At 36.8% G+C, this 22,528-nt stretch overlaps 2 protein-coding genes across 2 annotated transcripts; both read right to left on the reverse strand.

Moving 5' to 3' along the window:
• Window positions 1-3,240: 3,240 nt before the first annotated feature.
• LOC137040070 (uncharacterized) lies at window positions 3,241-9,384 on the reverse strand. Its single transcript, XM_067415479.1, has 5 exons — window positions 8,986-9,384; window positions 8,208-8,534; window positions 5,811-6,164; window positions 5,409-5,536; window positions 3,241-3,886 (listed from the first exon to the last, which is right to left on the reverse strand). Exons 1-5 carry the CDS (start codon window positions 9,029-9,031, stop codon window positions 3,782-3,784), a joined length of 960 nt encoding a protein of 319 aa, XP_067271580.1. The 5' UTR covers window positions 9,032-9,384; the 3' UTR covers window positions 3,241-3,781.
• Window positions 9,385-12,421: 3,037 nt separating this feature from the next.
• LOC137040071 (uncharacterized) lies at window positions 12,422-20,810 on the reverse strand. The gene is made up of 5 exons (XM_067415480.1): window positions 20,416-20,810; window positions 17,474-17,794; window positions 16,207-16,335; window positions 16,026-16,054; window positions 12,422-13,439 (listed from the first exon to the last, which is right to left on the reverse strand). The coding sequence occupies exons 1-5, from the start codon at window positions 20,567-20,569 to the stop codon at window positions 13,266-13,268; spliced, it is 807 nt and encodes a 268-aa protein (XP_067271581.1). The 5' UTR covers window positions 20,570-20,810; the 3' UTR covers window positions 12,422-13,265.
• Window positions 20,811-22,528: the final 1,718 nt, after the last annotated feature.

Genomic DNA, 22,528 nt, shown 5'->3' on the forward strand with positions numbered 1-22,528 from the left:
TCATTCTTTTTTTTATACCACATTCTGATAGCTTTTTTGAGAGTTCAAGCATTCCCATCACACAAGTGAAAGATGGATTTGGCCTTGGAAGAGTTGGATGCGATTATTCAGAAAGCTCCTCTCAATAAAAGACTTTTGTTCAACCTTTTGGCATTAAAAAGATTCTCTTAGAAGTAGAACCCAACAATTATGCTACATTACTTAATTTGGATATAAATTGTTAGCTTCCTGGCTTTGAAATGTGTGTTACCAAGCGCATCAGCAGATGGCAGCCTCGTCCCCAGTAACTGTTAAAGCCAGTTTTCCCCGGACTCCATTTCCCATAAGTCTCTGCTCGTTATTTATTATCCGGTTACAGCCTTACAGCTTGTCGGTTTCTAATTATTCCGTTGTTCATTGTTTAACAAGAAAGCTGGTAAAACTGCTCTGTTACAATTCAATGAATTGTATCAACAGAGTGTGGCGGTGTGAAGAGACGCGAGAGGGAGAGAGAGAGAGAGGCGTAGAGACGGGCAGATACAGACAGAACTGGCTGCCCAGAGAGAGCCCCATCTGCCCGTACTGCACTGCTGGAGAAGTGGAGACAGAGACACACTTCCTCACCAGCTGCCCTAACTATGAACAAATCAGAAATACATTCTATCCTAAATTCGAAATACTTTGCCCTGACCTTCTATTCTATAAAAATTCTATATGTATTAGGTGAACAAAGAGATTGTATGCTACTAGCAGCAAGATACATTAATGCCTGTCACAAAAATACTTTTGTGACAGGCATTAATGTTAATATTATATTATATTATATTAATATTAAATACACACACACACACACACACACACACACACACACACAGTGAGAGAGAATTCAAAATTGTTCCTAGAATTCTAAATGTTTACAGATTGTTCAACTTATTACTATTATTATTATTTATTTTATTTTATATAATTCTTTTATTTTATGTATGTATGTATATGTACATGTAGGCTATGTTAATGCTTTGGCAATACATCGAAACAATTGTCATGCCAATAAAGCACATTTGAATTGCAATTGAGAGAGAGAGAGAGAGAGAGAGAGAGAGAGAGAGAGAGAGAGAGAGAGAGAGGAGAGAGAGAGAGAGAGAGAGAGAGAGAGAGAGAGAGAGAGAGAGAGAGAGAGTGAGTGTGTGTGTGTGTGTGTGTGTGTGTGTGTGTGTGTGTGTGTGTGTGTGTGTGTGTGTGTGTGTGTGTGTGTGTGTGTGTGTGTGAAGATTTACCTCATGATCTCCGTTTTTTAATTACTTCTATTTATTGTATGTTTAATTTCTATTGCATAGGCTATGGTTTTGTAAATACTTTTTCTTTCCAGTAGTCTATCGCTGATTACTGTATTGCTTGTAATTCTGCAAAGTATAGTTTTTTTTAAATACATTTTCACATGTACATTTATAAGTATTATATTATTACATATATGCATTAAAAAAAAAAATTAACACTGTTGTGAGGGTTTCTAATAGCCTATAGTGGCTGCTTGACAGTCTTTCTCTCGTTTGACTGCTGTTATCAATCTCTCTATTTTCCTCTTTTGAAAGTTGTGAAAACACTATTGTGGAGTTTTTATTTTGCTATTTTATGGAAACATAAAAAATAAATTTAAATGTAGTCCACTTCCGCTTCTGAGGAATGTTAAAATGGCGGAATGACTGCTCTAATTTATGGTTCTTTACCCTAATTTTACACTTATTATTAAGATTGGTGCAGGTATCACTTTGTAGGCCAAATGAGCTAGAAGGGGTCCCGGAAGAGAGAGAAAAATCAGCAACTGACAGCAGAAAGTCTGCCAATTGCAGCCAGAAGACAGTTGCTGAATGCTTGATTGACTTAGCATTTTAGCACTTCCGGTTCCCTTGTGCCGGAGTCAATGGGTTTTTTGAATGGGATTTTGGTTAAATGGCTTAAATAAGGTCTGTGGTCAACGCAAGCTCAAGACACTTTCACGTTTTACTCTACGAAAGAAAATACACCATAGTGATTTTTGACGCAGTTAACATGTCTTGAAAATGGCGGTTGCTAACAAGTGGCTAAATGAGAGTAGGGGCTGTCGAACGTCAGCCACATTATGCTCAGAATTGTGCTCTTTTAAACATGTTCTGGGGAAATGTTTTGAGATAAAAACTTAAAGAGTTGTCGGAATTCTTTAGTGATGGTGAAGTTGAAGTCGAGCGACCGTGGTGTAATCTCTTCATAACCTACCTTTAGCTTTTTACTTCTGGTGACTGCAGGGTTCAAAATTAACAAAAGCTGTGATCATCTGTGATAATTATCTTGATGGACAAAAATAAACTTTTTGTTGCCCACTGAGATAATCTTTGTTGATCAGAGAGATTGTTTTTTTGCGATAATCCAAAAGCCTATGGGAAAATCCTATTAGGTTTTTCTTGAGGGAACTGACAGTGCGATGCTAACTATGCTAACTGTTAGCATCACACACCGTTCCCTCTATAAAAATAAAACAATAGGATTTTCCCATAGGTTTTGGATTATCGCAACAACAACAAAATCTCTGATCAACAAACGTTTAACATCAAGATACCTTTCACAGAATACACTTTTTGTGAATTTTGAAGCCTAAATGCAGTCGCCAAAAGTAAAAGGCTAAAGGTGGGCTATAAACATACACTACGGTCGCTCGAATTGATTGTCACCATCACTTAAGCTTCCAACAACCCTTAGTTTTTATCTAAAATTGCATTTTCCCAATGAGGCTGTAAATGACTGACTCTCTAGTCCTTGTTATCACAACCGCCTTTTTCAGACATAAGAGTGTTTTTAAAACTTTTAAACAAAATCCCATTCAAAAAACACATTGACTTCAGGACGATGGAACCGGAAATGCTAACACATTATCTTGCTGGATCAGCTGTAATGCTTACACTTTTCATTTACTTTTCCTGCAGAGACTGTAAATCAAACCAACAGGAGCAGCCACAGTCGCTGAAATCATGATTGCACCGAAAATACTGCTTTCATATCCCTTAAAAGTGCTGGAGCTTCACCATGCGAATCTGAATTTATATACATATTTTTAATACAGACCAGGAATAGAGGTAATGCTCTAATGCACAATATAACGTAAAAAATGTTTACACCCACCCAACCAAACAAAATAATGAGTAAAATATGATATATGATATATTTCAAAGCCTGTTGGATGCATATGCAACATAATATTTTCATAAAACAGGAGCCGAGAGTCGGAGATGAACTTGAAAGGTCTTTATTCACAGATAGTTTCGAGCGTTCAGGATCATCAAGCATAAGCCATTCATTGAGCAGTAACACTTAACCGAGGAGTCTTTGTTTCTTTGCAGGATGGTTGGATGAGCACACAGACGATGAACAGTCTGGAGGATCGACGGATGGAGGAAGACGAAGAAGGTACATTCTCTTTCGGTGATTGTGAACGAGTGGGTGGAGATGAACGACCTGGTGCTGGTGGCGTGCTGGCTGAATCCGTGACAAACGTCAGTCTTTTCCAGTGGTTTTATCAGTAGTGCAGTGTTGTGTAATTTGTTTGCATATTTGTGCACGTGATCTGTGTGCTTGCATATTGCAGTATGACGCTGCGTGAGAGTAGTAAAATACACTTCTTGGTCATAAAGAATGAGGTACTAAACCGCTACAAAAAGCATGACAGCATCATAAATAAATCTCTACAGAAAAACATTAAGCATTCGCTGTTCTATTGCGGACAGTGTGCTTCTTTCAAAAAAATATATTTAGGCTACATGCTATAATTTACTTAAATAGCTAAAAAAGGTGATGCCGGATTAGGGAACGGTTCATCGACAACAGTCAACAATGGAATCTCAGCCTTATAAGGGAACGAGTCTTCATCATAATGATCCTGTAAGAAAACACAATCACACAAGATAAATGAAATCAACTTCAGAGATGAATGAATTCAGAATCCTTTACTCTTTTAAACCCATTGTCAAGATTTCAACCAATCAGATAGCCAGTCAGATTACTTTTGAACAACTGGCCCCAGGCGAAATTGGGTTTAGAAGTTAAGACATGCTTATTCTGGCTTTAAATAATGGTGCGGATCCCAGTAAATTGACTATGGTGAACTTTACTAAATCACCTTCCATGGTTTATTTAAAGGACGTGTATATAAGATTGTGGCCAAAACTGGTACTGCAGGTGTATAGGGGATCACTAATATGATACTAAAGCCCCTTTCACACTGTGATTCCGGCAAATACACGGATAATGCGACCCGACATTTGTTCCCAGGCCGCTAGATTTGGTCCATTCACACTAAAAGCGAAATAACGTAATATGTGCGCTTTCACACACAACCCGTAACGGTCCCGGGTCGAGTTGACACGTGACACCCTGATGTGACGTATAATGGCGAGCGATCTCCACTTCAGCGCGGATAGTAAGGAGCTCCGTGGTCTCGACTTTTCCAGTGTCCAGTTTGCGCACATTTCTGCTTGTTTAATTTTAGTTTCTTTTGTATACGAACACTCTCTGCGTTTAAAACACCGACGAGCTCTTCTGGCACTGCAGGGTTGTATTATTGAAAAAACAAGCTCTAGGAGTCGCACGATAACTACGTACACGTTGCGGCATTAGTTTCGGATTTTGTTCACACAGCGCTCGTCACGGATCGAATCCCGCAATGTTACTAGGTCCCCGACCCGGGTTCAATTCCGTAATCAATTCCGGGACGTGGTTGCTTTCACACAGAAGGCGACCCGGCAATGTTCCGGGAATATTGCGGGTCCGACGTGCAGTGTGAAAGGGGCTTATATGATATTAAAGCTCCCCCTCCCCCTGACTCGAGGTTGCCAGATAGGCTGCAGGATCAGCAGGAACGTTTGTAGCTGCAGCTGTGGTAACTAGAGCAGATCTGGCAACCCGGATGCCGAAACACTACTGACTTCGTGATTGGTCGATAGGTAGAGGGAGGAGCTTCAGACCAAAACACAACATGTCAACATCAACATCAGTTGAGGGCTTTTAAATGACAATATCCTGGCCGGACTGCTGTTGTCAGTGATAGAAGTATTTGAAATTAACATGATTCCTTAATGTCTAGTGACATATCAGGGCCATTTTATGATTCATTGAAATACATTTCTTACATACAGTTCCTTTAAATACTCTCCTACCATACATTTTCTGATTGGGAAGCCTCTGCATATGCAACACGATCAACCCAAAAAATAACTGTGTCCACTCCTTTTCATCGCTAATGTTTCACTTCATGTCTTTAGTCAATTCTGACAGTAGTTTTTAACGCCAAAAAGCTATTAGTAAATCTGGCCCATATTGTTTTATTTACATGTGAATTCGTTTATATCCTGAATAGATCCACACATATACAACTCAGCTGTATGTATGCATGTGATACTTACATTATGTCCTGTTTTTTTAGCTTTATTACGGTGACAGTTAATCACGCCCGCCGTGTGATTTAGAGCTGCGGAAACCAGCAGAAGAACACCAACACCAGCACATATTACAGCTACAGACTGACCTGATTCTGTAACAATAGAGACAGACACACATAATCACTAGATATCAAATGATAATCAACTTTACTGATATTTTAAACTGATATTTACCCCTTTCTTCATTGATCATCAGTTGTATGATATTGATTGAACTGATGTTTTTTTTTAAGAACAGCAATTAAAAAAGCATGGGATAAGCAGTTATCAAATGTTATCGAGTCAAAGTTTTTGTGTTTTTTTGCACAGAAACCTTAAAAATCCTCAAAAAGGCATCATTTAAATGAATTAAATGATATACTCAACCAATGACGGCAACACTGAAGCTCTTGAAGCTGCTGATGCTGATGCTGGGGCGACGACTTATGCTGCTGCTGTTTATCTCCAGTTTATAGAGTCCAGAGTCTGTGTGTCTGGTGTTCATGATGGTCAGAGATCCAGTCTGATGATCCAGCTTCAGTCTGTCTCTGAATCTCTCTTTACACTGATCATCTGCACAGATCTGACTCTGATCTCCAGTGATTTCAGCGATGAGAATGCCATTGAAATGCCACATCAACAAATCATTTAGGTGTTTCATTACACCAGGATCTAAAATGACAGATTCTCCCTCCATCACTGACTTTCTCTTCACTTCATCTCGTTCAGCAGCAGGAACATCTGAAACACAAACCAACAGCTGCTAGAGGATATATCCAAGAAATAACTGGATTTGTAAACATGAATTTCAAAAAAATCCTGATAAACATTATGAATGGTTTTGGAACACAAATGAAGACGCGTCTCACGGACATCTGTAGAATTCAGCCAATCAGATGACGACTTCAAAACTCATGAAGTGTTTCCAGATATGCCGTTCCAAACGCATAAGACCTCCGCCGATCATCTTGGAAAGACATTTTTGATCAAATCTGAGAGCTCTCAGGCCATAGACAGCAATGTAATTACATTTTAAAGGCCCAGAAAGGTAGTAAAGGAAGACATTGATAAAATAAACCATGTGACTCCAGTGGTTCAACCTTAATGAAGTGATGATAATATTTATGTGTGCAAAAAACTAGTAAAAAATAACTTTATTATACAATTTTGTCTAGCCTGTGTCAGTCTCCTACGCAGTTTATGCAACAGTGCAGGGCTTTTAGGTTCTTGATTAGACAAAATTGTTGAAAAAGTCGTTATTATTGCACACAAAAAGTATTCATGTCACTTCATAAACTTAAGGCTGAACCACTGGAGTCACATGGACTATTTTAACAATGTCTTTATCTTTCTGGACCTCGAAAAGGTTAATTACGCTGCTGTCAATGGAGAGGCCTAAGAGCTCTTTTACAGGTTTGGGACAACATATCTGGAAACACTTCAGGAGTTTAGAAGTCGTCATCTGATTGGCTGAATTCTACAGGATGTCCACGAGACGAGTGTGTCGCGTTCTTTAACGGTCCGTCTGGAAACAAATGCCACAACTCAAAAGCCCCATGTGAAAGAAAAATGCCATTGTGTTTACAACTGTGACAATGAGCACTTATCAGGATCAACCAAACACTGGATTTTTAAAAGCATGTGAAGTCATGTGAAAGCATGTGAAATCCATACGAGACTAGTCAAGAAATCTCTTCTCTCAGTTTCCTTTACGTTTTGTGCCTTGGAGAGCCTTTGCTTATAAGTTGGTTAGCATTTGTGCAAATGTATCTATTTCTGTCATGACAACTCTTGGGAGTGTTTGGCATGGTAATGATATGACAATGTGGATTCTACTGCCTATACATACACTACATGCTTGCATTATCTATTACCAGTTCCAATTAAAAGTTTTATGTTGTTGCTGTGATGTAAACAAAGGAAAATATTTGCCTCCGCTAGCCTGCAAGCTAACATTAGTGTTGATGCGATTACTGTGAAATTTGTAATGCTGCCTTCACATGCCATCGGAAATTTTATAATTCCCAGAAGTCGTGATTACGAGCTTGTTGCATTCAAGTGCTTTGTTGTCAGAATGAACAGAAATCATGGAAGACACCACACTGTAAAAAATTATTTAGAAAAAAAGTTACCTGGTTGCCTTAAAATTTTGAGTTCATTGAAATTGAAATTTTGAGTTAATACAATGAACATTTTTGGAGATTCGACAACCTTTATTAAAATATTATTAAAAGATTTTGTAAGCATATTGGGTAATTGTGTGTTTTATTTCGGATGACGCAGTGAAACATGCCAAATAGTGCTATTTTCATGATTTATCACATTTTTCATGTGGTTCAGATACAAAAATATTTTGAGTTTCTATTTATTGAACAAATGTCCTTTATTGTATCAACTCAAATTTTTAAGTTCAATAAACACAACATTTTAAGGCAACCAGGTTACTTACTTTTTTAAGTTAAACCAACAAAAACCAACATTTTTTTTACAGTGCAGGTTTATTCCTACCTATTTATTGTGAAAATCCTATTAAAACCAAAATGACATACAGTGGCACTACCATATAAACATTTACGATACAAGAAGCTGTTATAATGTAAAATAATGTTAAAAAATAATGTGTTTTTTGAGCATAAAAACATATTTTAGTTCACCCCCAAAAAGGGCATTATATGACCCCTTTAAGGAAATTACCTATTTACTTAAAATACAGTATTGAATAACTCTGATAGTCACAGATATAATAAACATAGCCTGCTTTCAAACATCCATAAAATGACTCACCACGGACAGAAACACTGAAGGTCTTTTCACTGTCACTGCTGCTGTTGATCTGTAGCTTATAGTGTCCAGTGTCTGTGGTGTTGATGTTTGTGATGGTCAGAGATCCAGTCTGATGATCCAGCTTCAGTCTGTCTCTGAATCTCTCACTATCATCATGACACTGAATATCTGCACAGATCTTACAGGGATCTCCATTAATTTGAGCTACACAAGTGTCATTAAAATACCATTTCATTCTCTCTTGTTGGTTTTTTTTAACACTAATGTGTAGAGTGACGGAATCTCCCTCCATCACAGACACTGTGTCTATATCAACACCAGACACATCTGAAGAAAAAATACACAATTATAAATCACAGGACAGAATAAATTACGTCCATCATCCAGTTTTGCCGTTCAATTCATTAAAACTGGACAAACGAAGCATTAATGTTACAGAGATCAAATACATAAACCAGTTTTATATCTTAAATTTATAATAAGTGGTCTGTTTCTTATTATAACGATGACAGTTTTACTCCTCGTTCTGTCGCCACAACAATTAAGCCAGGATTAGGCCTTAGTTAAAATATATCTTTAGAAAACACTTACGTATTTTAAAATATGCCAGTCCATGTTTATTTCAGTAAAGCAGCTCAAACATGCATTTTAATCGGGGACTAGTTTAATCTTATCTTATCTGTGAAGCGGGCAATAAATAATTAAGAAATAATATAAATACTGCTGCGGATTCCTGATATCAAGAGATACACATTTGAACAAATAGTCTACGTCTTACCATGCACGAGTAAAACACTCGCTATGTGCAAAATAAAGAACTTCATTCCTCTGAAAATAATGGATGTTCTGTGGATTATCAATTGTTCGTTCAAAAAAAATATTATTTTCTCCTCTTGCGCAGATGCCTTTTTGCTGCATAGGCAGAAAGAGAAAATGGAGATCCGGATTCCCCTCTGAATCTACACCCGATCCTCCTCTCTCGAATGATGCTGATATCTTCCTCTTGTTGTGAGGTGTGTGGGGGTTGTTGTTGGGGGAGAAATAGAGGATGCTTCCCAAAGGTGAAGCTGCATCCTAGTGAAGCTGTGTCCTTCCTAGTCCTTCGGAGGGTTGCAGTGACCTCCTTCAGTCACACTGACCGCTAGAATGCAACCTTGGCGCTGTTGTCCTCAGACTGTGGTGACGTAGTCCCACACGCGCACGTCTGTTTGTAATGTTTTAGCCTGGTCGCTATTCACTGCCATTATATGGAGGAGCGCGTGCAGGACTTTTTTTTTTTTTTTTTTTTTTACATTTATTTCTGCTTTTTAAGGACAGGCATTAGAAAAACAGCAGGGCGAGTAAAATATGGCTTTATTTTCATTTTAGGGTGAACTATCCCTTTGATTAAACAATGCATCAACTGTTGCGGTGTCTTTACTTCATATCCTTAATAAAATATGTTAATACAACAAAGTGTGGTCACATCCTTATCTCTTTCAACCTTGAATTCAACTAGCATATACATGCATATAATTATAACCAGCGGCGTCGCTAGCAATTTTGGGCCCTATGAAAGAATATGAGCTTGGGCTACCCTATCGTACCAAACAAACAGGCCCACCTATAGCGATCCAAAATCGTTGTCAGCCTTTTAATTATACAGGTCCTTTTCAAAAAATTAGCATATTGTGATAAAGTTAATTATTTTCCATAATGTAATGATAAAAATGAAACTTTCATATATTTTAGATTCATTGCACACCAACTGAAATATTTCAGGTCTTTTGTTTTAATACTGATGATTTTGGCATACAGCTCACGAAAACCAAAATTCCTGCCTCAAAAAATTAGCATATCATGAAAAGGTTCTCTAAACGAGCTATTAACCTAATCATCTGAATCAACTAATTAACTCTAAACACCTGCAAAAGATTCCTGAGGCTTTGAAAAACTCCCAGCCGGGTTCATTACTCAAAACCGCAATCATGGGTAAGACTGCCGACCTGACTGCTGTCCAGAAGGCCATCATTGACACCCTCAAGCGAGAGGGTAAGACACAGAAAGAAATTTCTGAACGAATAGGCTGTTCCCAGAGTGCTGTATCAAGGCACCTCAGTGGGAAGTCTGTGGGAAGGAAAAAGTGTGGCAAAAAACGCTGCACAACGAGAAGAGGTGACCGGACCCTGAGGAAGATTGTGGAGAAGGACCGATTCCAGACCTTGGGGGACCTGCGGAAGCAGTGGACTGAGTCTGGAGTAGAAACATCCAGAGCCACCGTGCACAGGCGTGTGCAGGAAATGGGCTACAGGTGCCGCATTCCCCAGGTCAAGACACTATTGGGCTACAGAGAAGCAGCACTGGACTGTTGTTCAGTGGTCCAAAGTACTTTTTTCGGATGAAAGCAAATTTTGCATGTCATTCGGAAATCAAGGTGCCAGAGTCTGGAGGAAGACTGGTGAGAAGGAAATGCCAAAATGCCTGAAGTCCAGTGTCAAGTACCCAGTCAGTGATGGTCTGGGGTGCCATGTCTGCTGCTGGTTTTGGTCCACTGTGTTTTATCAAGGGCAGGGTCAATGCAGCGAGCTATCAGGAGATTTTGGACCACTTCATGCTTCCATTTGCTGAAAAGCTTTATGGAGATGAAGATTTGGTTTTTCAGCACGACCTGGCACCTGCTCACAGTGCCAAAACCACTGGTAAATGGTTTACTGACCATGGTATTACTGTGCTCAATTGGCCTGCCAACTCTCCTGACCTGAACCCCATAGAGAATCTGTGGGATATTGTGAAGAGAAAGTTGAGAGACTCAAGACCCAACACTCTGGATGAGCTTAAGGCCGCTATCGAAGCATCCTGGGCCTCCATAACACCTCAGCAGTGCCACAGGCTGATCGCCTCCAGGCCACGCCACATTGAAGCAGTCATTTCTGCAAAAGGATTCCCGACCAAGTATTGAGTGCATAACTGAACATAATTATTTGAAGGTTGACTTTTTTTGTATTAAAAACACTTTTCTTTTATTGGTCGGATGAAATATGCTAATTTTTTGAGGTAATGTTGGGTTTTCATGAGCTGTATGCCAAAATCATCAGTATTAAAACAATAAAAGACCTGAAATATTTCAGTTGGTGTGCAATGAATCTAAAATATATGAAAGTTTAATTTTTATCATTACATTATGGAAAATAATGAACTTTATCACAATATGCTATTTATTTTAGAAGGACCTGTGTATACACTACTCAAACAAAAGTTTGAGAACGGTATGATTTTTAAATGTTTTTAAAGAAGTCTATTCTGCTCACCATTTATGTTATGAAAATACAAAAAAATATGTAATATTGTAAAATATTATTCAAATGTAAAATAAGTTCTCTATGTGAATAAGTGTAATTTATTCCTGTGATCAAAGCTGACTTTATCATCATTACTCCAGTCTTTAGTGTCGCAAAATCCTTCACTTATCATTCTCATATGAGGATTTGCTGCTCAAAAAGCATTAATGATTCTTATAATCAATGTACTTTTAGGATTATTTGATGAATATTTTTTGTAATTCTTTTTGAGAAATAACTTAAATTAAATAATACAATTTATTCAGCAAGGATGCATTAAATTGATCAAGTGACAGTAGACATTTATAATGTTGCAAAAGCTTTATATTTCAGATAAATGCTGTTCTTTTGAAATTTCTATTAATTACAATTTCCCGAGAAATACTGTTTTCAACACTGATAATAATCATAAATGTTTGTTGATCATTATATCCTCATTTTAGAATGATTTCTGAAGGATTATGTGACTCTTGAGACTGGAGTTGTTATGTTTAGTAACTTACAAATTTTTACTTACCGAATTTAAGATTGCACACAATGAAAAAGTCTCCATCTTAATTTGAATCAGCAACAAGAAACAGATGAGGCGAAAAGGATCGCCTTTAGGAAATGTCCTCCAATCAGTGAATTAATTCTCGTGTTGCTAGACAGAACTCCTGGCATGGCCAATCACATTAAAGCAAGACCAAAGTGAGCTATTTTATTTACTTATGAATTTGAGTTCATACAACTTGAAATCTTAAGTTTATGTATTTTGTTGGTTAATGAGTTGGTTAATGTTTTTAGACTAAACTAGTAATATTTAGTCAAGTCTACTTGATTTGTTTAAGTAAAGACAACATTAGGGTTTACAGTGCAGGGATATTTTTTTTTTAATTAGGGTTTACAGTGCAGGGATATTTTTTTTTTAATATGTTCAAATAGAAAGAAAAAAATACATTGTAAAAATATTAGTGTTTTTGCTGTTTTGCCAGAAATGCAGAAATAACACTTCATTTTTTTTATTTGTTACTCTGATAGATTATACATGTGCAATTTTTTTTTATTACATTTCTAAAATTGATCTCTGGGGGCCCCAAAAGTGCGTGCATGGACCCTTAGAATTAACCTTTGTCCTAACATGTACTGGGTCACTTCATATTAATGTTATATTCGTGGTATTACAAATAGAATAAATAGTTATACAGCTTTTCCAGGAAGTAAACAAAATAATAAACCCTTGTGCAAAGTAATAATGAGGGAATGTTATTGCCTTCTCTTACAAAATGAGCACCAAAAACTTTCCTCCAGAGTAAAGTATTCTCAAGCTTAACACCAGCATAACAACATTCAACACCTGAGTCATTTATGCATCCAGTAACAGGCACAGAATGTGATCAAACTCTCAGCAATGTGTTTCAACCACTAATAAACCAATGAACATCCATTTGGGTGTACAAATGAACATTTCAAGGCACCTGTCAGTCTAACTTGAAGTCTTGCAGTACAAGGCTGTGTGCAGCAGTCAGTTTGGACATTTTTCCAGTTATTCCTAAGAGTATGTACACATATGACAACTGATATGTAAAACATGAAATATGGTGATATCTCTTTGGCAGTCTCAGTTGGATTAGAGGACATTCCATTAACAGTTCATCAAGTGAAACTCATTCTGAGATATGAGACGTCCTAAGTGTCCTTCATTAGATGTTCGGTCTGACTAGGAGGCGTACCATTGGCAGTGTTCTTCAAGATGGTTGGTCTAACTATAAGGCGTCCCATTGGTAGTGTCCTTCATTAGATGGTCGGTCTGACTATGAGGCGTCCCATTGGCAGTGTCCTTCATTAGATGGTCGGTCTGACTATGAGGCGTCCCATTGGCAGTGTCCTTCATTAGATGATCGGTCTGACTATGAGGCGTCCCATTGGCAGTGTCCTTCATTAGGTAAAAGAGGTTTCAGTTACACAAACACAAAAATACAAGAGAATACAAGAGACTAGAGAACCCTATATCGTAAATGGTGTTCAAATAAGAGACTTACTCTAAAAAAAATGTTACAAGATATTTTTGCTTTATTTATTGTTTTGGCTCCGTCTCACCTGTGAACTTCTTCCATGGTGATAAAAAAATGACGGACAAAATACAGACAACTGTTTACAGTGTACATGTGTTACTACACTTAAAATGGGGTCATACAGACCCAATGGCCCTCATTTATCAATCTTGCGTAGAAACGGGTGTATATGTTGGCGTAAGATTATGCTTACACTCCTCTCATCGCCTGATTTATGAAGCTGTGCGCACCTCTGCAATCCAGGTGTACGCAATACCTGCCCTTGATAAATGCAGCGGCAGAAAACGATCGTCATTAGAATAACACGCCCCTATATATTCACGTCTGTCTCCCCCACGCCCTCATTTTACGCCATGGACAAACAGAAGACGGCAAAGAAGCGAAACTTCTCGGAAGCGGTGATCGGGCGCTTCTCAATCATCTTACTAGTCCACTAGTCAGAGCACTGATTAGGACATAAGTCGATGGACTGACTCCCTGATCAGTGCCCTGACTACTGAACTAGTGAGATGATTGAGAAGGGCCCATCGAGTTTATAGAGTGGAATTAAAGGCACCTACAAAAACAAAATATGGACACAAATAACGAGTACTGTTAATAGTGTGGAGGTTGAGAAGCGCACTCCAGCCGTTTAAAGCTGTTTGGATGATAAATTACCATCACTGCATTATTTTACAGCACGTTTTGAAAAAAATAGCATTTAATTTCGTATCACGGCACATGTATTGGGGTGTACAATAGTGATGATGATGTGATGTGGAGTAAGATTCATTCACATTAATAATTACATGACAATTTGTAAGATTCTTCTTTTTATTATTATGATTATTATTCTTAATGACGCTTGTTATTCAGAAGAAGAATGTCGTTTTTATTGATTTTATTATTATTTAAAAGAAGAAGGTCATTTTTATTATTTTGTCAGTCTGAGTTATTTTAGTCCCAGTCCGTGCGCAGCTGCCGGGCCAGGCGGGCCTGAAACGTCAGATAAAGCGCACAGGCTCGCGACTGGAGGAATACATATGCCTACAGATCAAACGCTTTGGTAAAGTCACACAAATTAAACATTGACGTTCATGTTGCACAAAAATAAACAGTGAATGTTGTTGTGGTTTTTAACAGTGGGTCATATAGCATATCTTGTCAGTGCGTTTTGTGGTGTTAGGAATTGTTTTTCTGCGCATTTTCACACTAACTCAAACGTGCGTACACCACCTCCTGAGCTGGCGTAGGATTTGAGCGTGCCGTACGCCAACGTCCATATTGATAAATCTCAAAGTCACCGTGGGTTTGGGTGTACGCAAGGTGTACGCTGGAAATTTGGTGTACGCACTTTTGATAAATGAGGGCCATTGTCATTATATAATCCATATAAATGATTATGTAATAATAATAATATTAAAAATATTTATATAACTGTTCTTTATAGTCAATTATTACACGGCTTTTTGAAATACTTGATTCTGATTGGTCAATCGCGCATTCCAGCGGTATGTTATTTCCAGATAACACCCGCTCATACGGGTACTACGAGCTATCTTGACCGGTACTACTTCTGTGCTTAACGCTGGCGCCATCTTGTGGCTTAAACAGCCGTGAGTTACAATGGAAGACTTCAAGGCAGGTTTCCTTTATAATGTTTTTAATATAGATATTTTTCTTACACAAACGCATCGATTCGAATCAGAAGGCTCTATTAACCCATCGGAGCCGTGTGGAGCACGTTATTTGACGGACAGCTGCATTTTTTTGGACTTCAAACACAACTACAACTACTGCTGGGATTAACGTTAACCTGGACTTTTTAAATATAACTCCGATTGTATTTGTCTGAAAGAAGAATGTCATATACACCTATGATAACTTGAGGGTGAGTAAATCATAGGCTTGGTTTCATTTTGGGTGAACTAACTCTTTCAGCATTCATTTTCAGATAGATAAAGGCTTAAAGCAGGTTGGAAATGTTTTTCTTCGCGGAAGCTTTGCGTAAGAGCTAATAAAATATTTAATCTCGAGACAATATTTTGTGTCTAATAATTATTTATTTGAGACTAGTAGCCGTGTAATAAGCGGGATAATGTACACCCAGACGGTTTTTATCGCAGAATAAACCCCTTCAGAGTAATGCTCCGCTTCGCGTCGGGGTCCTGATCACTCTGTCGGGGTTTATTCTGCGATAACAACCGGCTGGGTGTACATTATCCCGCTTATTACACGGCTACTAGTCTCCAATAAATAATTATTAGACACAAAATATTGTCTCGAGATTAAATATTTTATTAGCTCTTACGCAAAGCTTCCGCGAAGAAAAACATTATCCCTTACGTAAAATAGTCAGTTATTATTATTGTTAAAGTTATTATTGTTTCTGAAACCACATAACGGACAAATCTGAATCTGTATTAAAATACATTTTTTAGCATGCAGACAGATTTACGTATTCTCACCTGTTCACGCTTCTCCTGCATCTCGATATCTGTTTAAACAAGTAAACAAACTCAATTCAACACATATTACCCTGGTTAGTTAGAATAAAAATAAACTTTTATATATTTTAAGTCTTTTCCCATTTCCCACACTCAATCTCATATTTTCAATCTCATCAAGTCACGTGTATGTAGGTAATACCTTTTTGTCTTCGATGACGCTTGCGATAGTAAATCCCAACAGCAGTTCCAGCAGCAGCAGCAAACCCCAGCAGAACACCAACAACTATTCCTGCTACAGCAGCTGAAGACAGACCTGAACCTGGAACAGCTGAAGACAGACAGACAGACATTATTACAAGAGATTGATAATCCATGTAGTATGTTTTCCAATATCTTTGACTATTTATACTTCTCCATTGTCTATCAGCTGTATATTGATTAAACTAATAAATGCCTCCATCTGGTGGGATTTTGAAGAACTAACAAGAATTAATTTCACATAAAATGTACGTCTCATGGGCAGTGCGCCAACATATAGCTGTCAGCTGTCTGTATTGTATATTGTAATACCCCCCCCCCTCCATTGCCCCCTCCCCCACTGCACTAAGATATAATGTGACAAATTCTCCCTAAAAAAACATTTATGTTTTGTGCTTATGAACATATTTGAATCCTTATTTATCATAAAATAATAATCAGATTGCATAATGGAATTTCTTTTACCAGAACACACCTGCAGCTATTTTATAAACCAAATCTAACCGTTAAAGGGATACTTCACTGCCTTTTCATATTAAACTGTTATTCCCTTAACTAAAACCAGTTGATACATACCTCTCTCGTCTCAGTGCGTGCACTTAATCTCTCTGACGCGTGGTGACGATCTGATAGCATTTAGCTTAGCCCACTAAGCCCAGTTCTTTCACTCTGGTACCAAACAGAGATCAAGTTAGAAGCGACCAAACACCTCCACGTTTCCCCTATTTAAATACAGTTACACGAGTAGTTGAACGATCAAGTATGGTGACATAAAATAAAACGTGGCGCTTTTCTAAGCGGATTAAAAAGGAGAACTATAATGTATGGCGGATTAGCACTTCTGAGAGTACTTCGACTCGGCGCAGTAAAAAGTCCCGGCCGAAACATCTTCCCTCACATCTCCCTATTGACAGAAATGAGAGAGTGAGCGGGAGGTGTGAGGGAAGATGTTTCGGAGGTGTTTGGTCGCTTCTAACTTGATCTCTGTTTGAAAACAACTTGTTTTAGTTAAGGGAATAACATAGTTAATTACGAGAAAGCGGTGAAGTAACCCTTTAAAACTAACAGCTATAGTTATTATTAAGTTTGAAATAGAAATACATTTAATTTGTATTGAATGTGATTTAATATACAGGGCAGGCACACAGAGACAAAACATTAATGATTTAAACATATCTCTGCCTTTAAACATTCATTAAATGACTCACCAGTGACAGTAAGGTTGAAGACCTTTTCACTGCTGCTGTTTATAATCCGTACTTGTGTATAGAGTCCAGAGTCTTCAGTTGTGGTGTGTGTGATGGTCAGAGATCCAGTCTGATGATCCAGCTTCAGTCTGTCTCTGAATCTCTCTTTACACTGATCAACTGCACAGAGCTTATACCGATCTCTACTGATGTGTGCCAAGAGAGTTTTATTAAAATACCATTTCATGTCTTCTTGTTGGTTTGTTTTAACACTACTGTTTAGAGTGACTGGATCTCCCTCCATCACAGACACTGACTCTATTGTATCAGCACCAGAGGCACCTGGAGAAGAAATTAGCAATTAATTATAAATCACTTTTTGTTTTATGTAACAAATCCAAACAAACGTCAAAAGAACATCATTGACTTACACATTCACTCATCAGACAAACATTCATGAGTCTTATGGAGGATACAACACACATCCTGATTCATATTTTACCCTCTTCCTCTATACATACATTTGTGAATTCATGCAACCAACTATTTCATTGTCTCATAATGCATATTTCCTATTATGTATATTATATGAACAGCCTACTAACCAGAGAAAAGAAAACTTCAGAAAATTGTGCAATACTCTTGTTCTAAACGGAAATTCCCATATTAGACTTCACAGTTTTCCAGTAACATGGATTTAACATATACTAGTCTCAAAGATTTCAGTGGTTCAGAATAAATTCAAACAAAATTTATAAACCAGGTCATTGACAGAATGATTCAAAATCCAATTCTGACAATAGAAAACATTGATCAATAACACAAAACAGTGGTTCTCAAATGGTTTGGCCATGGGACATGAAGGACCACAGTTATAAAGCCAGAACCAAAACTTATAGATATTTTATTAATCCAAAATGTTTGACACGCATAAATAACTTAACTTATCCAACACATAAATTGTATGAATATCATAAATTGATGAGTAATGAAAGGCTATAGTCTTTGGTTGAATAAAGTGAGTAGTACTCAACTTAGGGCTGCACGATTATGACAAAAATCATAATTGTCGATTATTCCCCTGAAATTGTAATTGCGATTATAAATTACAATTATCACAATTTACATTGAATAAAGTTTTGAATAGCTTTATAACATAGTTTGAAGCGACTGCCTGCCATATTGTTATATCAAAAGAAACAAGCTGAAAACAAAAAAAAGTTAAATATGCATGGTATTATGTCATACTAAAAATAAAAAACAAACAATGGGGGAAAAAACTTAAAATAACATGTAAGACGAAGACATTGCGATTACATTTTATTGAACGATTACATAATTAAGACATCCGTAATTGTAATCATGATTACAAATTTGATTAATTGTGCAGCCCTAACTCAACTATTGGCATCCCTTCTGTTAATAATATAGGGTAGAATAAAACATGGTGGCAGCGATTCTTTATGAAGAGCCTGAAATCAGAGATTTTGCAGACATTTCCAGAAGAAGTTATTTTTTAGGGAATAGCCCTCTCTGTGTGGGTGTTTCTAATGCTGCCTTCACGTGCTATTGGAAATTTGATAATTCCCAATTCCAAAGTAGCGATTACGAGCTCATCGTATTCAAGTTTTGAAATGGGATGGCGTTCACGTGTCATTTTTACGTAGGTAACTCGTATTTACGATAATTCTGAGAGCAGGTGATGGCAGCATAAGTCATGCAGTGAAAATGATGCCCCTACCTGACCCTAACCTAAACACATCCCCTACCGTGACATGATCAAATCAGGCAACAGGACTGAAAACGTCGCTTTGTAATGGCTCGCCCACCGAACAGGTTATTTTATAATTATCCCATAGTTTATGCACATTTTGATATTTTTTGTTTGGTTAAAGTTAAATAAGGTCTGCACTATTTTTACACTGTCAGAAAAAAAGTCACTGGGGTGGTACCCTAATGTACAAAACCGAAAAGGTACTAATATGTACCTTTAAGGTACTACGTACTCTTAAAGTACCTTTTAAGGTACTAATATTGACCATTTAGGGGTGAGTAAGGTACAAAGATGTAACTTTTCACTTTTGTACCTTAGGGTACCGCCTCAATGACAGCACTGTACCTTTTTTGTGTATTAGGCCTATCCCGTTAAAAATTGATTAAAACAAATAAAAATGTAGGATCCCCTATGGTTGGTTTTAGAGGGGTTTTAGGCACTTTTCACAGGGAGACCAGCTAAAACCAGCTGAACACCAGATTGACCAGCCTTGGAGACCAGCTTAGACTATTTCCAGCTATGACCAGTCGCCTAGGCTGGTTTTTAATGGTGTTTTTATTTTATTTTTTTTATTTTTTTGGCTGGTTGGTTGGTTGGTTATGTGAGACTAGTATTTTGAAAACAGGCACTGGAGCAACATGAATTTGCTGAGCACATCACATCCGAGAAAACTATTCAGCAGTAGTTCGGTGGGGAATACACGGTCTGTCTCTCTTAATCGGTCTAAATCAACAGTAAGCTTTGAGTAACGTATGTCTGTGATATTCTGCCGTCCCGTGTATGCTAATGATAATGCAAAAGAGATAGCCATACATTTTTGAACCCTGTTGTTGTATTTCGGCTCTCGTACACTTGGATGAATGTCTAATAAAACTTCTCAAAAATCTAAAGCTTTTGGCTGTCATTCAGACGGGGTCCGCTACAAACTGAGCATTGACCACATTATTTATTTATATTTAATACTGTTAAATAATACCCATACTGTAGGTATTCAGCCAGTTGCCATTTTAAAAACTGCGTCACACTGCATCCTTCGATATATCGTTTACCAGAGAAGAGATTTATAACAAAAATATTCTTACAATGGTCAAGCAAAATACAATGAGAGAAAAAAAGAAATAATAAACTATTTTCTGTCGAATATAAAGATATAAAAGCTGTAATAAAGATAACCCGGAAGATGTCTTACCATTTTGGTGACATAGCAAAAATCCCACTACAAAACAAAACAGGACTTTCATTTTCACGGTAAACATAAATAAATAATAAAAATCCCGATTGTGTGAGCGCGCTAGCTTACTCTGCAGTGAGATGATCAGAAAAAAACAACAACTTGGATGCATAGCTTCGACCCCACCCTTGTCTCGTCTTGCTTTGTTCTTCTGTAGTTATGTAATTTCGCTGAAAACTTATGTCAACCAAAGTTTTAGGTCTGGATTTCATGTAAGTTAGCATATGTCATTATATGTATATAAATTATTACGCCTTTTTTTTATCATTCCCTTATTGTATAGTTGTACCTACACTTTATATTTTATATTTGATCTAGTTATTTTGTAGGCTTTAATGTAAATATTATCTGTATGCACCGGGGTCTGAGAGTAACGCAACCATGTATGTTGTTGTAAAATGAATGGAATATATATATATATATATATATATATATATATATATATATATATATATATATATATATATATATATATATATATATATATATATATATATATATTCATTTTTTCCAACACTGAATCTAATACATATTTCACTTTTCAAAATGTGCATTATTGGTCAATCTCCAGAAACTATTTAATTTTTCTTTTTACAAGCAGATGTTTTCTCAGAACTGTCACCAAAACTCTCGTGCCATTTAAAAAAACATGTCAATTGATTCCTTTGCTTTCTCCTCAAGAAATAATTGTATGTATGTCTAAATAATTGATATTTGTGACTAAAAAACACCAGAATATACAGTAATAATGCAACTTCCTGTGGAAAATGTGTCTTGTGGCATGTTTCAAGTTTTTTGAAGGGGCAATGTGTATTTCTTATGATTTTTTGCATATATGGTATATGAAGTCACACAACAATGTACAAAAGATTTCAGTGATTATTATTCATGACACATTTTAGGTTTGGATAGCGGGTACATGCAGCAAGTTCATTTTCATCAATATACAGTATACAATGTCCATGGTGACAGAAATGTTACCCATTCGGTGGAATGGCTTGACTGACATTAATTTAGATAATTTAGTGATCAAATTTAGTGCTCTTGTGAAAATATAGTAGTATTTTGTAATTATCATTTAAATTTGACACATTTTCAAATTCCTTTTAGTCGGCATCTCAGGAAAATGATATGGGGTTTTTAATCAAAATATGACTTCCTGTTACAAACCAGGGCATTGATTTAACCATGTTTATCAGGCATCTTGTGAGACACAAGTGAATACGGAAAGAAACTATATAAATATTCCTATAACATATTGAAATATTAGATATTATTATGAAAATCTCGCCAATTATTCTACATATTTTTTCATTACATGTTGCCACAAGAACACATTGATATGCAAATTAGATACCGTGTATAAATACATTGTATTAAATGGGACTACACATGTACGGCCATTTTACCCACATGTTGCATAAAGTAAAATGATACATTAATTCATTCCATTATAGCATTCATAACATAGCTGAGAATCATCTTTATACAAATTTTGGTTAAAAAAAATCCCATTGTTTTTGCCTATACATATTTTATCTATTTTTTTATGAGCTAAGTCCTTGTGTCTACTGCATTTGATATAGCATAACATAAAATATTGAAAAAAACTCTTACACTAAAAATTATATTCATGTAAATGTTATTTTATGGCATAGTTTATTGTTTATTCATGACTCAAGATTGTGAATCTGATATAACAACTAAATTTAAAGTGTAATTTGACAATTGAAGTCGCATGTGCGCTTCACTATGAAATTGAATATTAAAATATTTAATTGAACCATTTGCGGTTCAAAAATTGCACTAAGCATTATCAAGATTTCTATTTTGTGCTGGTATATTGTGCAGGCCTAGACTAAACTGTGTGTGCTAAACCTAAATTTAGCTGCAGCCAAGTGACTGCGCGACCCGCCATTTCTCCCTCTAAAACCCACAAATGGGTCAGATTCATAGTTTGAAGACCCATAGTTTTAAATATGCACCAAACACATTCAGGGTTTCTGTGGGTCATAAAGGGATAGTTCACTTTGAAATTAAATTTTGATATGTTTTAGCTTACCTCATGGGC

This window comes from Pseudorasbora parva, chromosome 14 (assembly GCF_024679245.1).
Source record: "Pseudorasbora parva isolate DD20220531a chromosome 14, ASM2467924v1, whole genome shotgun sequence".
NCBI lineage: Eukaryota > Metazoa > Chordata > Actinopteri > Cypriniformes > Gobionidae > Pseudorasbora > Pseudorasbora parva.

Bases quoted from the DNA above. Each gene is read 5' to 3' on its own strand.
- LOC137040070 (XM_067415479.1), bottom strand. From the start codon at position 9,031: ATGAAGTTCTTTATTTTGCACATAGCGAGTGTTTTACTCGTGCATG. The intron at 5,537-5,810 runs GTTGAGTATATC...CTATTGTTACAG, and splicing joins CTTCAGTGTTGCCGTCATTG to AATCAGGTCAGTCTGTAGCT. The intron at 3,887-5,408 runs GTAAGTATCACA...GTTTTCTTACAG, and splicing joins CTAAAAAAACAGGACATAAT to GATCATTATGATGAAGACTC.
- LOC137040071 (XM_067415480.1), bottom strand. From the start codon at position 20,569: ATGCATCCAAGTTGTTGTTTTTTTCTGATCATCTCACTGCAGAGTAAG. The intron at 16,336-17,473 runs GTGAGTCATTTA...GTCTGTCTTCAG, and splicing joins CTTCAACCTTACTGTCACTG to CTGTTCCAGGTTCAGGTCTG. The intron at 16,055-16,206 runs GTATTACCTACA...TTGTTTAAACAG, and splicing joins GCGTCATCGAAGACAAAAAG to ATATCGAGATGCAGGAGAAG.